Source organism: Fulmarus glacialis, unplaced genomic scaffold (genome assembly GCF_000690835.1).
Source record: "Fulmarus glacialis isolate BGI_N327 unplaced genomic scaffold, ASM69083v1 scaffold8700, whole genome shotgun sequence".
In the NCBI taxonomy this organism is placed as follows: domain Eukaryota; kingdom Metazoa; phylum Chordata; class Aves; order Procellariiformes; family Procellariidae; genus Fulmarus; species Fulmarus glacialis.
The window spans coordinates 48280-74183 of record NW_009187073.1 but is presented as its reverse complement, the minus strand read 5'-3'; the positions used below and the strand labels follow the sequence as shown (position 1 = coordinate 74183).

The 25904-nt window shown below is 36.9% G+C and overlaps 1 protein-coding gene across 1 annotated transcript in view; it reads left to right on the top strand.

Annotated features, from left to right (window-relative positions):
* Positions 1-793: 793 nt before the first annotated feature.
* The window catches only part of CCDC171 (coiled-coil domain containing 171), a gene marked incomplete at its 3' end in the record, with an annotated part of 72961 nt that continues 47850 nt past the window's right edge, over positions 794-25904 (top strand). The window contains exons 1-5 of the mRNA XM_009573753.1: positions 794-840; positions 4650-4788; positions 6844-7018; positions 9951-10132; positions 15255-15401. Of these exons, the coding sequence (XP_009572048.1) occupies positions 794-840; positions 4650-4788; positions 6844-7018; positions 9951-10132; positions 15255-15401 (690 nt within the window). The remainder of the gene's footprint in view (positions 841-4649; positions 4789-6843; positions 7019-9950; positions 10133-15254; positions 15402-25904) is intronic.

The window sequence follows — 25904 nt, the reverse complement described above, 5'->3', positions numbered from 1 at the left end:
TGAATGAGTTTGCTATTCGACTTGAAGTAAATTTTGGAGTTTTTTTAAGGTCTATGTTACAAATATGCTATCTGTATTGATTTTTTTTATCAGTAACACTAAATTAGTGAGTTTCTTTTGAAGATGAGCTGAGTTGTAGTTCAATTTAATATTCCTCCTGTATACCCCTAAATATTGCTGATGTATCTAAGACAATAAAAATATGTTCAAGCAGAAAATTCCAGGTTTATAAAACAGAAGACTTGCTATGTTAAAGGCTGCTATTAGACAGTAAACCTTGGATATCGACCTACTTAAAAAATCACAGTACATGCATTTATCTCCCTTAGAATTATTTTGAAGAGGAATGGAATTTGTGATCCTCTTAGGAAAGTAGAGAATGTAGATGAACAATCTACGCAAACATGACATTATGTGTTGACATCCTTCTGAATACCCTGGCAGTGGATGTTCTACAAAATACTTTTTTTTTTTTCCCGTCTACAACATTTAAGCTTAGAGGGCTAGCAGCACAATTCGCTTTGCTGACTAAAACTGATGTCAAATTACAGTTGGTGGTAATTGTTTACATGACATAGTAGTAAAACTGTTTGGTACCTGTTAGTGAGTATTAACAAATGATTCTTCTATTATGTTGCCAAATAAACTAAAGCATGTCTCTGTTACAGGTTTTAATGTTTTTATGATATGGAAAAGAGTAATCTTTGAAGCTTGTCAAGTAAAAGTATATGTGGTCAAAGATGATGTTCATTCTGCAGAGTTTATAGACTTAAAAAGCTGCATATTGGACATCATGAGTTTGTCCTCTCCAGTTGGCTGCGCTGTCACGAAAGCTAAATGGTGAGCTCCACTTCTGTATTTTTAAGTCTAGTAATATGGTTCATGGTTTTTGTGGCTTAGTTTCTAGACCCCTGAAATTATGTAACTCAGGCTGAAGAAGAACCAGATGCAGTGTGATACATGCAAGCTGTGCCATGTCAACCTAGTCATTAGATGAAAAGACTTACTTGGAGGCGTGCATACTGGCCATCTGATGTGCAAGAATTCTCACACGACCGTAGGAGACGTGACTTAGAGGTAGAGGGAGTTCTGGTCTGCAGTTAGGAACCCTGACCTGGAGTTACAGAATGGTTTTCTGCATTAGCTGAGGTGCTAGGGGTCAGCTTTAAGTCTTGCACATGGCTCTTATTTTTTATAACCTGATATGTATTTGATCTTTGGCACAATTAGAGTAAGCTTTAATTCATTCTGTTTATCTTAGCTGTGAGAGCTATTTGTCACTATTTAAAGTCTAATTATACAAAACTGCCAATTATACATAGGAACAGCAAATTTCCATGGATATGAACTTTGGTTAGGAATCAGACTGCAGACTACTCCTTCAGCTGGGGAAGTTTAGCAAGATTCCACTGTTAGGTAATAAATGAAAGAAAGTTTCTCTCTGTTACAAAATTACTGTACATTTTTTGCCAGATGTAGAAGAAAAGCTGATGAAAAACTGTTTTTCTGCAATGTTCTGTGATCACTGTAGCTAGCTGACTTGTGAGGTGAATGTGAATTTAAAGTTTTGGGTTACAAACAGTCATTCTGCAATGTAGAACTCAAAAGCTATTTCACCTTCTTATATGCTTTCTTGAAGAATCTTAAAGTACTACTAGAAACGGTGTCTTAGATAAAAGCTGTAGTTGGTAAAATATGTATTTTAGTTGAAAACCAATGATCGATGAAAATAGAAGTACAAAGCATTCTCTGAATTCCTGTTAGACTGCAAATCGTACATGCTGTGAAACTTTCCAGGGATTTTGTGAGGTTGTTTTGTCTTTGATTTAAGCTTCCTAGAGCTTTATGCTTGTAACACTTGTACTTGTAGTATGAATATGGAAGGAAGAATCTCCTACAATAGGTAGTACGAAGCTTTCATGAAGTACTGTATCTGCTGGCGACACTGTGATGATTAAAGAAAATATCACAGAAAGAAGAACTCTTAAGACCAATCTCTATTTTACTTGAAAATGTTTAAGTAGACAAATAAAATAATCAAGTGGCTAACATAGTAATATTCCCTCGGCGGGGGGATTGTGGTGTTTTTTTTTTTTTTTAAAAGTAGCTGATTCAATTTGATTCTATGCTAAGACCAAAAATAGGGTTTGCTGCTCTATATTTTTAATTTTTCAGTAATGCCATTTTGAGTTTAGAGGCTGTGCAGAAAATGCTATTTTGGAAAGGTATTTAATGCTTTTTTCCCAAGTAGTTACTGTTGTGCTCTTGTGTCTTAATGCTCTTACGCACATTTTTCATTTCTAAAATGTCCCTAATTTGCTATTACTTGTGATGTTTTGTAACTTGTTTGTGGTTTATTTGTTTGTTTCCCCCCGCCCCCCACTGGTCCAGTTAAGCAGAACAGTTAATCACATAGTTAAATTTTCCACTTATGGTGTAGATATCTCCATTGTACCCTTTTTTTTCCTGGATAATTAGTAGAGGAGTTGGAAGGAACGGTTTTCTTGAAGGCTGGTTGCCATACAGACCTATGTCATTTACTTAAAGATTTAAAGGTGTTTTTTTGTTTACTTTACAAAAAGTACTCATTCCCTTGCTTGCATTCAGTGTGCTCTCCATGCAAGAAGTATTAAATATCACCAGGTTTAAAGAAGCAAAATGACCTCCCCACTGCCCGCAAACTGACAAAATGGTTACCCATTCCATAACCCTTGTTTCTTTGCCCTAGTCCTCCCCAGTTTTCAGCTGGGTTCTGTTTTTCTCCCTAACCCATGCTTTACTAACTGTGGTGCTATCTGGCCTTTAGCTGTCTTCTGTTGAGATTGATACTTCTTGCATCATCTCTGAATTAGATGATTTGCCTTTCTTTCATCTTTGTTTTTCCCAGCCACAGAAAAATAAAGGTCTCCCAAACCTATTTTATGATGTCCACAAACAAGCTTTTATACAGTTCACAGATGCTCTGGGTGTTCAGATTCATATTATTTCCTGCTTGACTTACCACCATATCTTCTTACTGCAGTAGCTAAGAGTTGCATAAAATAACGATACATGATTTTACTTACCTTGTTGCTGATCTTTTGCCCTTTGAGTTACGTTGGTTCCTTTGGGTATGGCTCCCATAGTAAACACTGAAAGCTAATAATGAGCCTGTGGTTTTCTTGCAGTACATGCAGGTTTTAACGATCCTTATCTCCTACATTTATTAAATATATAAAATGTGTTAAGTACATGGCACCCTGTGGAACAATTACTGATGACATACAATTATTCTGATCTCATAGATGAAGTCTATCTTGTTTTTAAATGGAAATAGACTTAGTATTTATTAAATTATAAAATATTTGTAGGCTGCGGCTAAAAAACTGAAATTTCATCCTTTGTTATTAGTAATGTCTTTAAAGGCAACACTTAATCTAAATTACTGTTCCCCTTGTTGATGACATTTATGTCTTTTTTGTTAGTCAACTTACGTGAGAAAACGTATATCGTAAGGTAGAGTTCTCAGTCATGGAAAATGTTTATGGTGCCTGTGCACAAACCTAGGGGTAAAGTGGTCATTTTTTATTTAAAAAAACAAATAATTAAATCCCGGTAGACTGTCATTTCTGTAACTAATACTTAAGACTTCATGTAGACAAAGGTAAGCTATTTTAGTATTTTCAGTTCTCTATGAAATGATGCCAACCTTGCGGTTAATTTAATCATCTTTCTCTTTGCAGTATATTTCATATGTAGTTGTCCTGACAACTTGTGCTTTTGTGTGGAGCAACTAATTATTGCAGCCAGTCTTACATATATAAAATATCGTGAAAACTGACATATATAAAATAATGTGAAAACTGATTCTTAACTCCTGAAAAAAATTAGAATTTGCCCAGTTTGAAGTTACAATAATTGCACATAAGATTATTAAACTAGTTTATTTTAATTAAATATCTATTTTTATACTCGTTTTCACTCTACATATAAAAGCTTGTTTTGATTATTTTAATATTGCTTGTGGTGCTCAAGGGCTGGTTCTGCTAACGGCCAAGTAGATTTTCTTTTAACTAAAATAGTAGTGGAAATGAAGATACTGGGTATTTTAGAGGACTAGACCTTTAATTTGTATTGTGTTTGTGATCAATTGCTTGTGTGTAGTTTAAATGTATATGTCTTTGAAGAAAAAATTTGGAAAAATGATTCCCCCCCCCCCCCCATATGCATTTGTTTTGTGACAGAGGTGGTTTTGAGGTGGTAATCCATGTTAAAAAATGAGCCTTACTGCAGGAGACAAACAAAAACCTGCTAGTCATTTTAATGTAAGTGATTGGAATGATGTTTTTTTAAGCATCCTGAAAGTTTATTGAATCAATAATAAAGAAAATGAAAAATAATAAAAAACATGTTATGCTTAATTTAACTTTGGGAAATCCAAAGGGAATATCTGTTTTAAGTTCCTGCTGCTACATCTCTCATCTCTTGCACGATAAGTGATTCTATATAACCCTTTCTTCAAAGAGCAGAAGTATGATGACAACTGCGTGGCATAATTTTACTTAAGTGAATGTTTAGAACTTTGGGCTCGCAGTTGGATCATCGAAATAAGGGAGCATTACAACTTAAAAGGAATACTCATGTTTTTTGAAAACATCCATATTTTGCAGCTTACATAATGCCAAGTGTGAGTCACAGTTACTACAAAATAGCAATGAATCAGAAGTGGACACTGCTGAAGATCTGAGAAGAAAACTCTGTCAAGCTAAAAAAGAAAAATTAGACTTAACCATTAAACACAATCAAGAAGTAAGGACTTTTTTGTTTTCTTTATTTTACTCTTGGAATAAATGTAATCTTGTTTCATTAAAATAATACTCTTGCATGTTGTGTCAGAAGCACAGTCATTAGCTGAAAAATAACAGGGGAGGTGATGCTGTACAGACCTCTCATACCTGTTCTAGGAACTCTTAGCACCTCTGCTGGCGTTGTTAAGAGTTGAAGTTGCACCAAGCAGAGTGCAAATTTTCTGCAGGGAAAGGAGTCACTGCCATTGTCAGTAGTTTGTTACATAAAATTGCCTGGTGACACAAATAAATAAAAGCCACTGCTTGAATCTAGCCTCATAAAAAGATCTTGTTTAGTTCTTACGTTTTTTTGCGGAGTATTGGAATATCATTTTAATTCTGGAGAAATCATTTGCAAATCATAAACCTAGTACAGTATTTTTCTGTGTGTGTACACCAAATCCGGCTAGGATATCCTTTAGTGGTCTTGCAATGTCTCAGCTTGTGCAAATTTGCAGTTTTCAATAACTGTAACTATGTATGATGTACAAAAGTGGTGATGTGTTCGTCAATAACTTCATACTTGTTAATGAGAACTTCATTCATAGGGAAATAATTTACCCGCATTACAAAGGTTTTCCCTGATGCTGTTGTAGCAAACTAGAATTGAAATGAAGTAGTAGTAAGAAAATACTTAATTAATTTTTTCTTTAGCTTGAATGTCAGCTTTCCCACTAGTATACATAAGGAAAGGTGGGCACTGAATACAGCAGTAGTTGTAATCATCTTTGGATTTGTTGTTACTAGGATCACTTCCCACACTTGATAATGCCAATGCCAACCTGACAGCTGATGTCCTGGTTTAAACTGTGCTGGTGCGGAAGTATTATTGCTACTATGGGTAACATAATAGTAATATCTGCTCTTAGCTAGGTGCGGTTGATGTGGGTGCTCATTCATCTGTTTTGGGCTAAATCCAGCCAATAAATCAAGTGTGCTGTTCCATATCAATTTATTATTGGGGGGTGTACCCAAGTTAAGAGATTCCTCCTTCTCCCACAAGGACTTGCTCTTGTGCTGAAGTTAATTCGTTATTTTCCCATTGCCCCATCAACTGTGGGGTAGTTCTATAAAATGGATCCCTGGAATTACCTGGATTTAAAAAAAAATCCTAACAAATCACCTCTTACATTGAGAATTTGAAAGTTGGGTGTTCACAAGGATCTTCTGCATCGTTTTGCTGTTGTGGTTTGCACCACAAAGTCAGGTTGCATTTTGAGTAGATAAACTACTTGAGAGACGGGGTTTTTTTTTCCCTATCCATTTACTGTATAGTTACAGATAATGGAAATGCTCAAGTTACCTACACATGATATTATTGAAGTGAAGGGGCTACTTTGTAGATGGTCTGAAGAAATACGTATTTTACTTTCCACCTTCCTGTGTTGAAATAGCTTGGACTTGATTTTCTGGACCCAGTTTTTGGCAGCAATGACTAGACTATGTTTCTTAATCTGGATAAGATCGCTTTTTGAAGCATTTTCCATTCTTAGTTTATTGTCTGTTAAATTTAATAGCATTCTGTTTGGCTACTGAACATTATTGGACTGAATTTTATGTTCATACCTATACTTGTGATTTATTAGATGTCTGATAGTCTAGCATGCCAACATGACTGTTTTTCGAAGTGTTAAATTTAAAGAAAGTTGCCAGAAAATTGCCTATGGAATACAATGTTTCTGTTGCTGCAGTTTTTCCTTTGAGGTGCGGGAAGATGACAGTATTATGACTTTTTTCCTTAAGTTAGTGTATTTTTGGAAGAATGGAGGGGTATGTTTAAGGTACATGAAATTCATCTAAGAATAGGAACAGTTTGCATAAAAAACAGTAAAAGTACTTAAAATCTGCATAAATGTGTATTTGCAAGACTGTATTTCAAATTCAAGTGGAATAAGAAGGCAGCTGCAAATGCAATTCAAAGTATCTTTTAAAATTATTCTGTAGGTGTATTTCTGTAATGTTGCATTTTTTCAAAGGAGCATGGTTGCTAGTTTTCTGAAACAAATTTATTTTCTAGCTGTCCAATTATGAAAGCCAGATAATCAAATTACGGTCAGAAGTTGAGAAAGGAGAGGCTGTTCGACAAAGTCTGGAATATGAATTGGCAATTGCCAGAAAAGATGCTCGTCTGAAAAGATATGCTGCAGAAGAGGAGTTAAGTGATGCAAAAAACAAACTTGTGGAACTGCAAGGTAAGTTTCAAAAAAGCAAACATGGAACAAAGGCTAAGTCCATTGCAAGTCAGGAAGACAAATGAGAAGCAGTGACTTAATTATATTTTCTAGTTATTGCTGTTTTTCTTGGATCCCTCTTATCTTTCCCATCTCTTATCCATCTGCTTTTGTAAACTCATAAGAGTTTACAAAACTCTTGCTGTCTCATGTGTGAATTAAAACTAACCTGCTAAACCTATCAACCTGTTTTCCTCTTGCCCCTTACCTTCTGTTGTTCCCTGTTTCACTGCTGTCCTTGTACAGAATTGTAATCATGGTGGCTGTCTATACATCCTGGTTATCACTATGTCCAGCAGTTCTTCCTTTTTCATTTCAGGGGAAAAAAAGAAAAGAAAAAGTCCATTCCTGTTCATTTGCTTGCACTATTTCCACAACTTTTTTCCAGAAGTTCTCATCATACTGCTTCTTTCTTTCTTCTTTTCAAAGGTTTCAAGCTTCTCATTGCTCATGTCTGGTTTCTTTTCTTCTCATCATCCTTGTTTCTCTTTTTATAGGTAATGGAACATATATCTCTTTTTATAGGTAATGGAACATACATGTTGTGACAGTAGTATGTGGAAGGGAAAGTTTTTACCTAGACATTTTTTTCCTCCTAGTTTTGTATTCAGAAACTCAGATTTTCTTGATCCTCCTCAACAAAGAGAGAGAGATTTCTCATTCTTACAAGTAAGTGAGGCGCATTTTTAATGACCTAAGTAAGTATAATACCTTTTTAATCTAGTACAGGAGATGCATTTGTGAGTTTGCTGAACCTTTGATGTTCCATGAAGAGTTTAGAGCACTCCTTGCGGAGATTTTGTCCTTCCAGGAATGGAAGGAGACTTGGAAACTTGCATGTACTTAAAGTACCAGGTGTTTTTAAGATAATTAGAGAACTGAATTTTCACTCCTTTGGAGAACACCTAAAAAAAAAATCTAACGGATTGCAAACTAGAAGAAGGCATTTTTTTTCCCTTTGGAAATTCTCCTGCGATTGCAAGCTGAAGACTTGAACTGCTCGTTTCTCACTTAGAGGAAAGCTGTGTTTCTTTCTGTGCATGCTCATTTTACTGCTGGTTTGCTTGCCAGTTTAGAAGTGAGTTGTGTGTGTGTTTTAGAATAAATGTCATTCTGTGATTCACTTTATGATTTAGAAAACTCATTGGCTGCTGTGTCAGGCACAGCTGGCGGGTGGTGGTGGTGGGTGCGGGCCTGCAGGGCAACCTGTGCGGGAGGAAAGAGGTCTGGGTCTGCCTGGAGCTGGTCCCGGCAAGCTCCACAATGGGCAAACCCACCCACCACCACTGGCCACCAATGGCGCCAGACTGGCCACCAGAAAGTGCATATGGTGCTTCTGCCAAAACGTGTTTCAGAAAGGGTGGTAAATGCCGAGAGGAAGAGAAAAAGGAGAGAAAAAAAGAAACAGCAGGAGAGACAGGAGCAGAGCAGCAGCCTGAGCAGGGGCTGGGGCCAAAGCAGTGACAGCTGTGCAGGCACCAAGAGGCAGGATGCAAAAAGGGACTGTTGCTGACAGAGGAACCACAGCACAGTGACCCTAGTCTGCTGCACTGCCTGTCACCTCTCTGAAAGGACTGGGCTAACGTGTGGTGAGGGAACTGGAGAACAAAAAGCGGGTAGGAGAGGTTTTGCAGAGGCAAGGGATGTTTTCCTAAATGTATGTGTGGGTGTTAGTTTCTTTCAGTACCAGAATCGGTAATTAGAAGTCTGTTAACTGACAGTAAAATACATTGGTTGAAATTCCTCAAACTTTTTTTTTTTTCTGTGACAGGTGCCGAAGAAGTCAAATCATCATGGCGTTGCTTCTCAATTCTTTTGCAGTTTATAACTTACCACTTGTTTTCCCTGGTCACTTGGAGCCTTCCCCACCTCATTTGGTGCTTTGATGTGACCCCGACTTAGCTCCTTGGACAGATGGCCTCATTTGTGGCTTGTCTTCTTCACTATTTCCTCCAAATTGTTTTTCTGCTGTTCTCAGTGAGGCTTGACTTTCTGCTGTCTGGCAGTCCTTTCCCATCATTATGTCCACTGATTTTCTGTGTTGTCTTAATGTGCCTCTTCTGTTCATTTTATCCTTCTCAGACTGGGAAGAAATTTCAGAAAACTGGGATGAGTTTGAAATAAAAATCTGTTAGAAAGTGGTGATCACTTAAATGCCAATGTAGCTAGTTGTATTCAGCAAAATCAAAAGCTGATACAAAGTACTTTCATCTGAAAGCCAGTTTGTAAAATAAAGCAAAGTTCCTAGTCAAACTTAAATAAATAGACATAGGTAATGAAGGTTTCCGCAGCATTTAAACTTTCGCATAAGAGTATATACAATGTTCCCCTATCTCAGGGCAATTGCTGGGCTGAAGACTTAAATCTCTTGAGAGTAAGAGAGCAAGAGCTTTCTTTGGAAAAGCTAAGCCTTTGCTCTCTAGCCCAACCTGCCTTAGGTTTTCCTATAGTCCCTTTCATGGGGCAAGTGCCTATCTTTACTGTCACTTAAAATGAGCTCAAAATTAATTGATACAGACTAATATCTATATGAAATAGACATTTGGAAATAAGCTGGCCAAGTGTTGTAGGAATCTGAAATTAAGTCCTCCATGCTATAGAGACCTCACTTGAAAGAGTTATCTCAAGTTTTTATTCTTTTCCAAGAGTTTTAATTTCTAAAAATCTTTAAAGCATTTCTATGTCCTTGTGTGAAAGATGCTATAGGAACACAAAATTTGACTGTTTCTTTGTAGTGAAGGTGGTGGTCTCCGGTGCTGGAAGTGTTAATCTTCCAGTGTTCCACAGGATATCACAATACACAGAAGAACTGACAATGATTATACATTTTTTTTTTCTGAACATGGTTTGCAGCGCTACTTGTCTTCCTTTTCTCTTTTTCTGTAAACAATAGTATTGAATGAAAAACTTCAGCAGAAGGTGGCAGAGACTGAGAAAACATTTCATGTTACTCAGCAGAATTGGAAAGAACAACAGCAAAGATTTGCAAGTGAGAAGGATGATATCCGCAGAATTTGCAACAGTGAATATGAATTGCTTCTTAAGGAAAGAACCAAACTAGAAAGTGTTTTGCAGGTATGATGTATTAATAGTTGAAAAGTTGCATGAGATGACGGCTGGAATTTTTTTGGTGCAAGTGTGTGGTAGGCTAGGGTTTTTCTGGTTTAGGGAAAAAATCCTCCAAATAGCTAAATACTGCAGAGTATTTCTGAAGAATATAGCTTCATAAAGTTACACTTACTGTGTCACAGTCTTTCTTCTTTTGATGGAATGTGTTGTGGCTGATTTTTATGGTAAATACCTAAACCGAATTACCAGTGCACAACGGTAGTGCACTGTAGTGCAAAGCTGAGTTAGTAAAATCAGGGACACCCAACAGCTCACTTCTGACTTCATTTCCGTCTTACCTGCTCCAGTCTGACATCTAATAGCCTGTGAACATGAAAATAATTTGTATAATACGGAGACTACACGCTCTCAGGGAACCCAGTGATGATGGGATTTCGAGTTGTGCATTGTACATTATTCATTCCATGCCACATATGAAAAATTACCATTGTTGGAAATTCTGCCATTTGGTTAGGAAAAAATCATTTAATACTAAGAGATGGCCTTATAATCTGTTTTAGAACGTGTGTTTTTATTCTTCAGATAACTCATTTCATTGTATTTCATGAAAAAGTAATTTTCAAAGTTGAGTTGCACGGGGATGCATAAATCCCTTAGATATTAAATGTGTACAAAATAATAAAAATATGAACTTTTTTTTACACTTTTTGTACAGTCAAGCTGTTCAAAACTGTTTCAAAGAAACCTAGTAGTATTATGGTATGGAAGTGCTGAGTTAACATATCCAACTTCTACCTGCTCCACAGGAATACAAACAGTTATACAATTATAATTTAATAATTTAAATCTTTTAATTGGCAATTGAATTGACTTATATCTTAGCAATGTGATAATAGCATCTGAGGAAAATCGAGAATGTATTCAGCTATAGTTATCCTTTATGCTTTTAAAGAAGTGTAGTGCAGAGGCTCTGTAACAGCTGATAGCCATTTACTCATGTGCATGATGTATGCAGAGGACAGATTGCTACTAAGAGATTCATTTTCTTTTATTCAGTGAGACTTTTTCTTTTTTATATTCCTATTTTCTTCTTTTATAGCTCCCTTTAACATGTGGCAGACTGGTCTCAGTTGGTCTGGGCATTGGTCAAGCAGTAGAAAATGAGCCCTGCTTTCTTCCCACCTGGTCAGCTCCAAGCCTGGGACAGTGCCAAACAGTCTTCCCAAATGACACAAAACAATCCTTACCTGGCAGCTTGATAGCCAAGTTCTGACAGCAAACCTACCTGTTGTACTACGTTATGGTGCTGTTTGTCAGATTCTATCTGGCACTTGTAGGAGCAGCTCGTAAAAAACCAGGCCAGAGAGATTCCCTTAATTATGTATATTCCAAAAGTATTGTGTACTGACTCTTAGCTGTTTGTTTGAAGGTGACATCTGGAAAGAGAGGTGCAATAATGACACCTGAAGTAGAAATCAGGTAGTATGTGGATATGTAGTGTTTCTGTGCTGCAAAAGGAGTTGCACTCTGTTGTTACCTGAATGACCAGGAGCCCTGAGACCAGGATCCCCTTGAACTGGATTTTCTCTGAATGAAGGACAAAAAGGAAGTTCCCTCCTCTTTCCTCTCCCCAGTAATTTTGTGGGTATGTTGAACAGTGCTTTGAAGAAACAGTTAGGAGAACTATAAAGGAATAGTTAAACAAACAAACAAACGAAAAACAGAGAAAGCCAAGGCAAGAGAAGGGTTCAGAGAAAAATGTGTGAGTTGGTTGACAGGTGATACCCTAAGATCCTTCTAAAACCAACAGAAATATAATGCAGTTTTCATTCAAAGTCGATGCTTAAAAAAATAGGGTTAGATATAGGCTATGAAGAAACCTAATTTTAGGTACAGTTTTCTTTTTTAAGTTGCAAGGTAAAGCAGACTAAGAGTGGAACTTTGGCTCTCAGTTCTGGCTAACAATAGGCTGAGTTAGGTTGAGGAGGCTTTGGAATGGACTTGTCTTCTGTTCTGTAGTGTTTTGTAGAAGCCATATTCAGTGAGTTAATACTGTATAAAAAGAGCAATGTTGGAGAGGTACTCTGTCTCAAGTGATGTTTGGCCTCAGATCAAAAGGAGCAATCCTGTCCCCAACAGGATTGCTTGGGACATTGTGTTCTGTGTCAGTGGATGTATATTCAGAAGTGAAGGTGATCTGCAGAGACAGGTATTTGGTTGGTAAATGTATTAAAGCTAGAAAATTGTTCACTCCTGAGGTAAACGTGATTCACTACTAGGTGTCAACTCCTAACCTGCTTTCAATAGTAAAAATGTTCTATTTTCCCACTTCGTTTTTGTAGCTGTTACCCTGCCCATTGCCTTAGTTATAGGTTTTATGTATAGGTATAAAATTCCAGCAAATTAAAAGTACATCAATAAATGTTAAATATGGACTTTTCCAGCAAATTAAAAATACATAAATAAATGTTAAATACGGAATTGACTGCCTTAGTTGTTGCTTGAAAGCTTAATTCATTTAAACTTGGCAGATAAATGTCAGAAGTATCTGGGTTTATAAATTATGACTTCAAATGTGTTCTAGTCTTTTGTGTTGTGTATTTACAGGCCTGTTTTAAATACTTGTATAGTTATTCTGAATTATGAAATGAAAGTTAGATAAAGTGGATTTAATTTTGGTCTTAATATGTACATAGAAATGAGATTCTGAGCATGTATGCAAATCCTGGTTGGAAAAGCTGCATTTCATGAACTGTAATTCTGAACTTGGCTATGAAAATGCTGAGATAGGCATGGAAATGAAGTCAGCTTAACCTATTCAAATATGTCTCTAAGATATGGAGAGAAAGTAATCCTCTCTGGTTTCTGACAGGTTTGTAGTGTGCTCTGTTGCGTGTGCTTAGCATGCTATCCGCTTCATAATAAAAGATGTGGAAGTTCAATAGTAATCAATAGTAATAGTAATAGTAATGCAATAGCATCACCTTGTGGTTAGTAAGAATATAATATTCCTTCACAGAAGCACTCAGTTTTTCCTTAGATGCTTGTGAAATTGTGTTGTTTATGCACGCTTTTTTAAAAATCAGCGCTGTTTTTCATAAGTAGATATATGTAGCAAGTGTGTATATGACATGCCGGTATATGTGTGGGGTTTTTTTGGTTTGTTTTTGGTTTTTCACATGGTGAGGTATGTTTCTCTTTGAACCTTCTAAGTGCAGGTGCCTGCTGGGATAGTCTTGCACAATTTCATACCAAGTCTGAAAAGTTTGGAGACTTCTTTAAGATTCGGAAATCCTACAACTCATGTCGACTTGTATAACAAGCTTGATGTATTGATGGCAATTTTAGTCTGATTAATGTTAACTACATTTCCAGTATAAAATGTTTATAAGTCTTGATGTAGTATTTTGCAGCAAACTATGTATTACTTATTTCATGCACGCTTTTCCCAGCTCACTTCTGTTAATGTCTGGAAGATATACCTGAAGAGATAAATATCTCTGTATTTTTCCAGTGTGGAGAGAGTGTGAGTAATTGTGTATTTCTATAAAAATGGTTAAACATTTTTTTTAGCATGGTGGTGGGGAAAAAACCTGTGCATTGGCTTGATATTACAGGCAAAATTGGGGGATTAGCTTAAATTTAGTCCATATCCAGGTATACTATTTTTGCAATATTTTGATTTACTGAGGTTCCCATTTTTTTCTTCACATGTGTTTCACATGCATGCGCCTTGTTATCTTTTCAGAGGATGCCAAAAAATCATGTCATAGTGCCTGCACATGAAAGAAGAAGAAAATAAACTTTTTTTTTTTAGTTACTAATTGGTAACACTTAGCACTGTAGAAGAGTTGTGATTCTGTTATTGTTGTGTTTGAGTTGCCAAAACTTTCTACCTTCAATCTGGAGGAACTTCTAAAAATCGTTTTCCAAACTTTGGAAAAGACTCCTATTTCTTTGATCTTCATGTATAAACATGGTTCTGTCAGACTTCAGTCTTCCGAAGAATCATTCTATATGAATAATTCATTTTCTCCTCTTCCTCTCCTCCCTGCTCTGCAGATGCCTTATGATTAGTAATTTCTAGGAACAAGATTATGTGATGTAAGGGTAATAGCAGAATTTGCAGACCAACTGGTTTATTTTCACAAAAGGTCTCTTGCCATTATATTGGAGTAAATGAACAGGAGGACTTACTGTAATCTTTCTGTGTTTTGCACAGAAAGTCATTTTAACAAATTGGGTCTCCAAAGGTCCTCCAACTAAATCACTGGATTTATAGCTTGTTTCTGATGCTAGTTACGGAAAAGCTTATTCCTGTCCACTAGACCAAAGCTATTCTTTCTGAGACTTCTGGGATCTCCAGCTTAAGTATGTGCTAGACTACTGGGGGTTCATTATTTGGCTACTTTCCTCCGAGCCTGGTGTGGTGTGAATGTGGATTTTGTAACAGTGACTCCACAGAGCTGCTGAGGCCAGTGGTGTTAGTAATTATCCCAGCCTGTAGCTTGGTTCAACTTCTGAACGCAGAAATTGAAGTGGGGAGCAGCTTGGTTATTTTGTTGCATTGAGAACTTCGTAGTTCTTGGAGATCATTTTATAAAGTAACTCAGTTTCTAGACAAGAAAGTCTTTCTCAGAACAGCAGAAATGAAGATTACTTAGTCTGTGGGAGTAACTATTTCTAAAAATGTCTGATTTGATTTCAAGTTCTAACAATTAAAAACAGAACTTCTGTCCCTATGTATCATTTCATCAAATGTACTTAACTGTTTCCCTCTCCATCATTGCCATTGAGCTGAGGGAGACAAGAGATTGGAAGAGCAGCCTTGTACTCTTTAGACAGTAAGATTTCCTGTGGGGAGTTGGCTCTGATTTTAGTATTACCGCAGAAGGTCATGTTGATAGTGATTTTTGAACCAATACATTGGTTCAATTCATTTTACCTGGTGGTGAATGAAGAGCATATCTGTTGTTGGGTAAATGGTTCTGTTGACTTGTGCTAACGTGTTAGATTTTAATGACCTGTTCTAATGCAGTCTCCCTTCACAAGGTATTCCTCTTTTGAACTCTTTACTATAATATTTTATCTTAGTAAAAGCATCTCTTAATGCTTTATTTTTTTCTAGGAGCAGAATAATGCATTGCAAAATATACGCAAGAAAATGAAAGATGTGGAGGTGGAACACAATGGATGTACTGAGCTGCTGAGGCACCAGGCCAATGAGCTTGAATACAGCGCTGAACGAGAGGAGCGACTTAAAAAAGAACTTGAAGTAAGGCTTTTTGACTATTGCTATTAGTCTCAACAAGCACTGACACTCTGAGCAATTTCGTTTTTGAGGGATGGAACCTCCCAGTTAGGCTCTGAATTCTATGTACTGGGTTAACAAAATGTTGAACATCTGTTTCGCAGAAAAGGCTGAACCAGGCGAATGCCACTTACGCTGTTTGCCTGACTTGAGACTGGTGTTTGAACAGCAGATGGGAAAAGGTTTATGTAAGCGTGAAAACAAGGCTAACTTTACTTTAGGAAATCTGTACATTTTCCCTAACCTCCTAATTTGTCTATCTTCTTATCTTTTTGGCTTAAGAACAGATTTTGAGAATTAGTGAATTTGCGATGGAGAATCTACTGGAGCTGAGAAAGTCACCACATGTTGTGCTAGGTAGAGAGAATAGCATACTGGAATGTCACAGTGGTATTATGGCAGCCTCTTCCTATCTAGACTTAAATGCTACAGGTAGTTTTAGTTTGCCTGTTGAGTGACACCGGTTGCTGAGAAGTCTCAAGTCTTTAGGACTAATACCTTGTAAATGTGCTCCTTTTACTAAACCGCTAGTTCTCTCCTAAGTTTCAACATTTTGTTTGTCCACTGATAGGCTTTGTCGTTACTATGTTATCTGTATGTATAGTCTGGACCAAGACTTTCTTGGTAGAACCTTTGTCACTGCAGAAAAGCATAGTGACCAGATGACTCTTTATCCTGATGTAAGCTTTCTACCAAAGGTATCTTTAAATATTTTCTGCAACGAAATTTAAAGAATTGGCACTTGCAGGGTAGCCCTTAAAGGAGTAAGTGACATACAGTTTTCAGCTGTGTTTGTTCTCTGTTATTTTTCCCTTAAAGGCAAAAGAAGTGTTTAAAGCATTGATTGCTAGGTAGATAGAGCTCTGCATTAAAGATGAAGTACAAAAGAAAATTCCTACAGGGAAGATCAAAGCGCATCAACTAAAAACACTGACTTATTGACCAACAAGGTAGACTTTTGTGCCCTGAAACATATCTACAGGAAATCTATTGTCAGGTATTGTGAGCTGCACGTACTGGCCTAGGCAGAATTACCTTCAGTTGGAACGTTCTGCATACTGTGAAGTTCCAATAGCCCTTTTAAAACCCAAGATATTTGTTTCCAAGTACTTGAACAAGGGCTTTTTTTGTGACTTCATGGCTTTTAGTATATTAACATAGAAATCATGAGCTGAAAGGTGGAGGAGCAAGGCAGCAAATTATTTATCTTTCTCAATATTTGATTTGGTGTACTCACCGTTTGTGAATTTGAAAAAGAAGCACTCAGTTCCTTGAAAATGTGTAACTGCTATGCCCTGGGGATGGTTTTATCAGGGAATGCTATTTATTAATCACAGTTAGTTAAGATATTTTCATTGCTGCTTAATTTTTATTAAATTCATTTAACTTACTGAATCTCTTAGTAAAGTTGTGAGAAAACATAATTTCCTACTACAGAAAAATCGGTCTTGTGGTACTTGTTGTAAGTATAGCTATTTAAAGAGTGATTAAGGAAAGTATGTGATGAAACCTCTTGCATTCAAAAGTTTAAGCAAATAGCACAAGTCCCTGTGAATTAAAAAAAAAAAAGTCTAAGTTAGACTGCAATGCATATGCTTTAGTCAGCTTGCATCTCACTTTACTATCTCAAAAGTAAATTGCGTGTGTGTAAGTGTCCGAAAGGGCCCACAATAATAACCTACCCATTCTATACTTGCAGTCAAAGAGAGATTAATGAGCATCTCTGAAAATACCTTTATTCTTTAAGAAGCAAAAGCACTAGATATTTTAAGCTTTCAATATTGATTACTGTAGACAGTATTGATTACTGTAGACTTCATATTGGATAGTGGACTCAAACTCCAGAGTTTGTGACAACAGCATCATTGGCATCTTACAAGGTACCAGTACTCTTCATCGCCGTTTGTGGAGTGAAATTTATTCTTCCTTTTCTGTGGTCATGAAAGGCTGCAGGGGTTCTGAAGTTCAAAATTGAGGTTAATAACATCTATTTTAAGTTGCTCTCTGACCCCTAATTCTTTCCCAAAAAAATTATATACTGAGGAACAGTTTAGTATTAACAGAGTTTGAAATCTAATTGCAACCTTTCTTTGATTTATAAATTTGTCATTCCTCTTTGTCTCTTACCTTCTGGAGCTCAATCAGGCAGACGTATTATCTGTCCTTCATGCTGAAACAGAGCGGAAAGACCTCAACCAAAGGGACCAGATAAGCAGCTCTTCACCTCTATAGCTCAGTTATTGGAACTTTGGTCTTGGAGGCTGTAAGGGAAGGAAATGGAGGAGTGTTCAAGGACAGACTTGTTGCATAAAGGAGGGGAAATGAGCACAATCTTCTTTTCTAATTGTATTTGACAGAAACAACTATGCCCTTATAAAAGGACATGCTGCATTCCCAAGTAGAAGGAACTGCTTCTGTGAAGCCTGGAGATTGTTGGGATTTAAGCACATTGCTGTCCATAGAATTTCCTACTCTCTGCCTTAACAGCTGCCTCACTAGCATGCTAGCTTCTGTGGATCACATTCTTAGTTGCCAAATTCTTCCCATACATTGTGGACGAGGTGTTAAAGAAGGGCACTAAAGCCTGAGCAGTAGTTTTCACTGTGTGCCAACGTGCCAAATTCTCCTTGTGTTTCTGCCCATCTGGTATTACTCTCACATAGTTCTGTGGTGTTCTAGCTCTCAATTTAAAACTCCTCAATGTATGGGAATAAGGATTACCCGTGTTAGAAATATGGATAAAGTTCTGATAACCAGTCCTGTACTTCCACCTGTGGTTAAATACAACTCTTATTTTTGCCTCTATGATGTCAGTATTTGAGATGGTTTTCCATTCAGATATGGAAGCCTTAAAGTAGTACACCCCAGACGGAACGGTCTACATTTTTTCATGAAATAGCCCTATATTTCTTTATCCTGCTTCATGGAATTTTTAGCTTATAGATAGAAATTTGGTTTTTGTGGGAAGATGGACACAGCAGATGTCTTATTTCAATTTCTATGCAGAGTAGCTTGTGTTAATGGGCATTTGGTTAGAAAATGTGTACTTCTTGATGATGGCAGCGAACTTCTTAAGCTGATTTGTGTGAAGAGCAGTGTAGTTCTAATTAAAAGGCAATCTTATGATCTTTTGTTATACACTACTTCTTGATATGCAATGAGGATGAACTTTTTTTGGAGTTCACAAAGCTGTTTCTTTACTACCCTCTGCTGGACATAAGGGAGAAGTCCAAGGGAAAATATTTGTGTTTCAGTAATGAAAGGAAATGATAAATTTAGAATCTTTTTCTTTTTGTATGATGGCACTCTTATGAAGCATTATATCTAATAGACTATATTATAAAGACCGGAAGGTCAAGAAAGTCCACCACTCCCCCACCTTTCTTTTTTTTTTTTTTTTTTTTTTATTTTTTTTTTTTTTTTTTTTTTTTAAATATTAGTCTGGTTTTATCCTTCAATCATTATTCTGAACATGGTCTGAAAGAGGAGATTTCTAGTTTCTGGAATTAGAAGTGAAGAGGAAGAATAACGTCAAGTTTCTGTGGACTCTTCAGTTGAAAGGTAGCTATTCGTACAGTGTCTAACCTGCTAGCTTTCCAGTTTGTGGTGATACCGATGTGGTGTACCATTGCATGGACATGGAGTCCTGAAGTGGAACACATACTGTACCAGAAAAATTTAGATTGGGAACCTTGTTATCATTCTGCCTCTTTAGCCTAAGATTCAGTAGTCAAACAAATTCTTGATGTATTTGTATTGAACTCATCAAGATACTGTTTATGATAATCAGTTTCCTGTAACCAGTGTCTTTTATTTTAGCCTTTAGCTCCATTGCTCTGGAAAGATGATTTCTTGGGAAATATAGAGCAATTTGTATATAAAAATAGTGTTTCTTGTGATGTGTCTAGCAGCCAAAAAGCTGGGTGGGAAAGCAGTTCGATAAACAGTGGAGGAAAGGGGAATGTGGATTTTACCATGAGAAACAGAATTATTAGTTCATGAATTTCAAACTCTGTGTCTTGTTCACAGAAATGTAGTGATTTTCTATTGTTTGTTTTATGTGTTTGAGGCTGCCAACTCTTGAGGCTGCTCCAAGCTGGAGCTCAAGGTCTCTCAAAGTTTTTAAGCCTTTCTCATGAGGCTTGAAAAATGTCCCCATAACTTGGTCCATTTTATTTCTGAGACTGAGTATGTTGCCGTATTTCTGAGACTTTGAGTTACCATTTAAAGACCATTCCCGTAGCTTTCACGTTATCTTTCCTGCTCCCTTGCCTGTAAGTATGTTGACCTTTTCATGTCCTGCTAAATGTATCATCTTGTATTAGCTTGGTAATGCTGCTATGATGGGGAGATGACTCTAAAGAAAGACTTGAGTCATGGTCCATCTCTGTGTTTGCAGAAGGTATATGTACATGCAATAGTTTAAGGCTGTGGGTGTATTAACTTTCTTATTGTATCTAAGTCAGTGAAACATGAAATTTAGGTCCCAGCTAAAACCAAAACACGCCCCCCTCCAAACCCGCAGACCTGCTTTTTTTTCTCCTTGTTGTTATTAATTTTACCATGAACTGCAGTGTTAGATAAATTATAGTTCTCATAAGAAAGACTTGAAAAAGCTCCAAGTAGTGTGAGAGAGGACACATTCCTCAGCCAGTTAATAGTGCTACTGGTTAAACTTTAAACTACTTTTTGTCTTCTATGACTACACACTTCTTGATGACTTACCCGTACTTAATCCTCTGCTTTCTAGTGTCTCCACAATGCACAACTGGCATCTAGAATTCTGGCTGCTGTGACTGTCTTGTACATCCTCTGAGCACTGCAGTTTTCGTAATGGTATCTCTGTGGTGGCTCCGAAGTTCATGTTTCTCCAGTGACAGGCTCACTGACATAATGGACTTTCTTTCTGAGAGGAGTTTCCTTTTTATCATTTCCTATGTCATTGTATTATTCAAGTCCAGTTTGAAGGCTGTTCATTCTTACCTCACTATCAGACCGAAGTTGTTTGAATACTGTCTTATGTAGCCCTCACCAGGAGTTAGTAACAAGTCACATGTTAATCTTGTCTGCATGCATGTATAAAGTAACAGTGTCAGTTCATGTACTGTTATGGAGTTTACCAGCTACTGAGCATGAGAACCAAAAGGGACATCTTTTTTCCCTCAAGGTACTGTAGAAGGGGAGAGCAGTTCACATGGGTTTTCCAACTGCAACTGAGTTGCAGATTGGAATGAACTTGGATTTATCGAAAGGCAACCAAACTATATCAGTTTAGCAGTCTTAGTTGTTTTTACGTTTTTTTTAACCTAAAGCCAAACGTATGGCTTATCTTATAGCCCCCATGCCAGTGCAGTTATTTATCCGGTGTTGTGCAGGTCAAGTATGGCTCCTCTGTCAATGAGACATGTGACTCTAGACTTCATATACAGGAAATGTTTATAGTGAGGGCTGACCGCACTCTGTCAGGCTGAAACAACATTTACTTCAGTGGTTAAGAATTGTTCGTAGTTAAGTAACTTCATAGTTATTAAAAGGTTGTTTATTATCCGGACAGGAGATGGCTCCACCTTCCCATGATCAAGAGGCATCAGCATTTCTAATACTAGGTGGAAGTGGTCAGCACATCTCCCAAAGATGTGTTTAGACATGACCTCCTGATTTGAGTTATGAGTCATAGGGAAATGCTTTTAAGTAGCAAGAAGTAAAATCTTAATCTGAATATGGAAGCACACAAACAGAGTGGGTGGATAATGATCCAGATATGAGGTACATGTGTGTCCTCTTCATTTAAAACTTTATCTTGGCTGAGCATTTCACATAGGGATTGGACCTCAGCCATGGGGAAGTGTAAGTATCCTGACAACTTGTTAGTAAAATGAAGCTGAAAAATCTTGCAGAAGTGATCTAAACAGAAGTAGATAATTACTTCTGTTGCTGTATCTAACCTTAGTAACTGTTTTAAATGTACTTTTCTCTTTTTCCTATTGTTTTCTTTGCTACTTATCTGATAAAGGGTATTTTCATGTAAATGCAAATGCCACATTTTCGTGGCTGTGGCATTGCACAGTTGTAGGATACTGAATTACTCTTTCAGCACAGAGTGCCCCAGTATTCACAAGTATTGCAGTACTTAGAGCAAGTGTGGGGGGCTGAGAAAAGTGGAAGCCACAAAGGCCAGTTTGGAAAATGGTATTGCAAACTGTTAGCATGCAGAAAATGTCTCCTAGAAACCACATTAGCACTGACATGCAATAGGACACTGGAAAAAGTGACTGAACCTTAAGGGATTAGAGTAAACACATAGCATGGTTGTCCACAAGTTCTAAGGCTGGTATTGAAGTTTTCTTAGTAATTTTTATTTGCTGTTTCTCAAAAGTCACAATTCTGTCTGTGCTATTGTGGAAACAGATCCCAGATATCTTTGTTCTTTAAATTAAGACTGAAATTCACTCAGTTTTAATATCTAAGGAAACTTCAGAGATTCTATGAGTTTGTGTATGGTATCTTACTTAAGATGTCTGCCTTCATACAGCCCATTAGCTGCACACGGAAGTGACGAGTGACTGAATCTTGTTGAATAACCAATGTTTTCGATGTTGGATAAGCAAACACTTTGTAAGTACTGGAGAATCCACTTTTTGAGATCGATCTCTGTGACTTGGACCTGACAAGAAGCTTTCCAAGCTAAACCAGAAAGTATTCCCATTTGACTTGCAGTTGAGAGACTGTGGTCTGGATGTCTGTGGCCTGCAACCTTTCTCTATAACTTGTTTTCACACAGATTCTCCTTTCTAGACAGGCATTGTGTAAAGTTTTCAGACACATCAGAAAGGATACTGATTTTCACCTTTTGTGTGATTCAAAGAGGTTTGCCTGGCTAACATGATTCTGATATCAGTGTCTTTCTGTTTGTCAGACAGGAATACAGAACTCCTCTCCTCATCCTATTTCTCTTTTTGGAATCGTTAGTATAGTGTTACAGGTTAGACTCATCCCTGACATTTTTCTTTCCCTCAGAGTGTGTAATGGATCATTCTCACTGTGAAGGGAAGTGTGTATAAGTATCAGTAGAACCTATTTGAACCTTTACTAGCAAAATAGACACGATTTTCTATATAGGTTTTTTTTGCAGCTGTGTTCTTCCCAAACAAAACTTCAGACTCGGCTTGGAATCCAGGTGCAACTTCTATGGCTGATGTGCACTTAGATAAACAGCGATTCCAAGGTTCTTCTCCTTAGAGCAATCTAAGCAAATCTGAATTTCTTTATGTTTAATAACTCTGTATTAGCAAGAGTGTGCTAATGGTTGGTTAGATATCTCTCACGAAGTTTTTGTTTTCCCACTGATTTCCCCCTGATTTGCTGGCACCTGGCTGTGTTTAAATTTGCTAGATATATGGTGAACCATAAGCTGCAGCGATCAAATCGTAGAACCCAGGAAAAAGAATATTCATTGCTCCATCAGACACAGACAGCATCTTATATGACTTCCTCAATTTACATACATAATTCTTCTGCAAGCTCTTTAAGCATCTGAATCTCTTCTGGGTAAGACAGCTGCTTATACTGGTAAGATAAGATTAAGGTTTACCTGAGCAATCTTCTGAGACTTTTGAGGAGAACATAGTTCACTCTTCATCTTTGGCTTCTAGCAATACAAGAAATTAGTGGCAGTTCCTGTCAGGTCTCTGCCAGTGGCTTGTCTTGAATGAAAATACATTTTATTTCTCTCCCTAGGTCTTTGTTTTCTGAAGGTCCAGTGAACTAATTTAAATAAGGTTTTCAAAATCAAAATTGTAACAAACTACTGGCATGTGGCAAAGCTTCAAAGAATCAAACTGTAGAGGAAGATGAGCTGTAAAAGCAAGAATAGAGCGTTGAGATTCTTAACCTCGTGAAGAAACCCCAGTTTTGAACAAGTCAATTTTCCTATGCCTTTATATGGGGATAAGATGATACTTATCTGTCAAACAGATATTTTGATTTCTAGTTTCTAATTTAATTTCCCTGTATGTACTGTCTTGAATCTTTTGAATACTTTCCATTGGAAACCTTTCAGGTACATCTAGCTCTTCTTTGGTCGGTGCCTAGGGTTCATACCTTTTTTACAGTAAGCTAGACACCGTGTCCTGCTTGCAATTAGGAGCCTGTTTCTCACATTCTGGAGATCATCAGGAATCTATGTAGCTGAAACACTAGTTTTCCCAGTGCTTCTCTTTAGCATAGGCATGCTAATTCTACAAGTTAATTCTTCAGTGACTTGTGACAACTCAAGCAAATGGACCATCTGCAAATATGTCTATTTTTAAATGGAATTGCTCTTACTTCAGACAGCAAAAGAATTGTATGTTGGCACTTCGTACAGGTATCTGCTTGCTCCTGCCTCTCTTCTCTCATTGTCCCAGGATTTTTTTAGGACTGAAGTTTCTATATTTCTGGGAGTTTGTGTTTCCTTTGGACCATGTCTCTTGTCCTTGCAGTTAGTGTCCATCATGTTGGCTCAAGGAGATAGACTACTTTTAAAGAACTACATCAAGAATTGATACCTATATGCTCTGTTTGGTAGAATGTGTTGCTCCAGTTTTTCATTCTTGCAGATGCCCTCACTCAAGCTGTTACTTATTCTTTCTGGTTTTATTTTTCTTCTTGGGACTGATGAAATCTAACAGTTTTAGGGGGCTCCATTTGAGAGGATAAGTTAACCATTTTGGTAATGTCTTGCGTCTCTTGTTTCAGCTGAAGAGAGGCTGAGATGAAGGCCTAGTTCTACTTTGGACTGGTGCTCAGGAAATAAAATAAGACTTAGAAGTCAAATGCAGTACAGAGCCTGGGAATTAGTAAGTTATGCCTAAGAACTTCACTTGCAGAATCACTTTTTTTTTTTTCTTTTTCCATTTCAGTGTTTGCTATGAGAACAGACACTTGAACAAACCAGCCAAAGACAGAAAAGCACTTTTGCTCTTGAGGGTATGCAGTGAAATATTCTCAGTGAAGTTTCTATTTCTTCATTTTATTTTTAAAAAATTACATTTCCCACTCTAAATATTGTGATAGGTACCTTCTTCGGTTTCCTTTATTCTTCTCCTCAAACTTAAAATAGAAGTATTTTCAAGCTGACTTTCAAAATCTTATTAAAAAACAAATGAAATCCACATCACTAATATTTATTTTTCACTGACTATTTTTACTAGGCTGGCAGTATTCTTGTGTAAAACCATCCTGTTGACAGAAGTTGGCCTGTTGGAGGGTGCTAAGGAGACCTTCCAAACTGAAGCAGGAAGTTTGCTAATTCTCCATTAAGGGCAAAGGGGAGTAGGAGCTGATGTTTGGAAGGAATAGTACTGTTAAGAGTCTAAATCAAGCTATTTTTGAGAATAATTTTAGCAAAATGGAAGTACAGTGGGAGTGTTTGTGCAGTATTTGTAATTTTTTTTTTAATTAAGTATGTTAAGCAGGTAGAACTCCTGAGAAGAGGAAAAATCTAAGCCTTTTGACAGACCTTATTGTGGAGTAGGTTTGGTAGGCTCTGTGCTGTTGCTGCTTTTTTCTTTAGTAGACCTTCCATGGACATCAGTTTCAAAAGTCTTTCCTTTTGTATGTGTGTGTGTGCTTATACAAAGTTTAAATTTATTGCCAAGAGCTTTTATTTTAACATCTGTTAATGTTTCTCTCTCTTCTTTTAAATGTTCAGAATCAAGATGCAGTCTCACATACTTGCTACTTTGTTTTACTTTTCCAAAATCAGTAACTTAATTGTTTTCATGTAACCATAAATGTGCTTATGTTAAATAACTTTTTAATATTAATTCCTTTTTCTTGATCGCCCTAATTTAATTTGAAGCCAAGAGATATTTTTGGATGAATTTTTCTTTTCAATTCAGTTATCAGTCAAAGTGAAAAGATTTTATTGATAGAAAACAGTGTAGTTAAATTTGTATGTGAATTTCCATTATAGCAGATCTTTAGTACTGCTTTTGGTAAAAGTATTTTTCCAGATGAAATTCTGTGTCCAGGCCCTTAACTGGACATCTGTATCTGGTGATTAGTTTTGTGTTTATTGTAACTCGAAAGAAATTTTTTCAGCTTGGATCACTTAAAAAAAGAAAAAAGTTATAGACTACTTTTGAATTTTTTGTAGGCAATCCAAATTTCCAAGTAGATTCTTAGCATAGTCATTTGCATTTTTGTGCTTTTCTAAATGTTGTAAGAATGGGTAGGAAAGTTGCAACAGCTTGATTCAGAGAATCCCATTTTGCTTAAACTATGCATGCATGTATAAGTGTTCTTCTGTGTAATGAGATGTCGTAGCTGACTAAAGTAGTCAGGATATTTGTTAAAAGAGGTGATGAACATCCTGATAATTGCTAGACAAAAACATAACAGAATAGTTACAGGTCAAGGAACACAGCAGTAAAAAAATACTAGGTTAGTGCTTTAAAACATTACAGAGTTTACAGATTCGTGTTG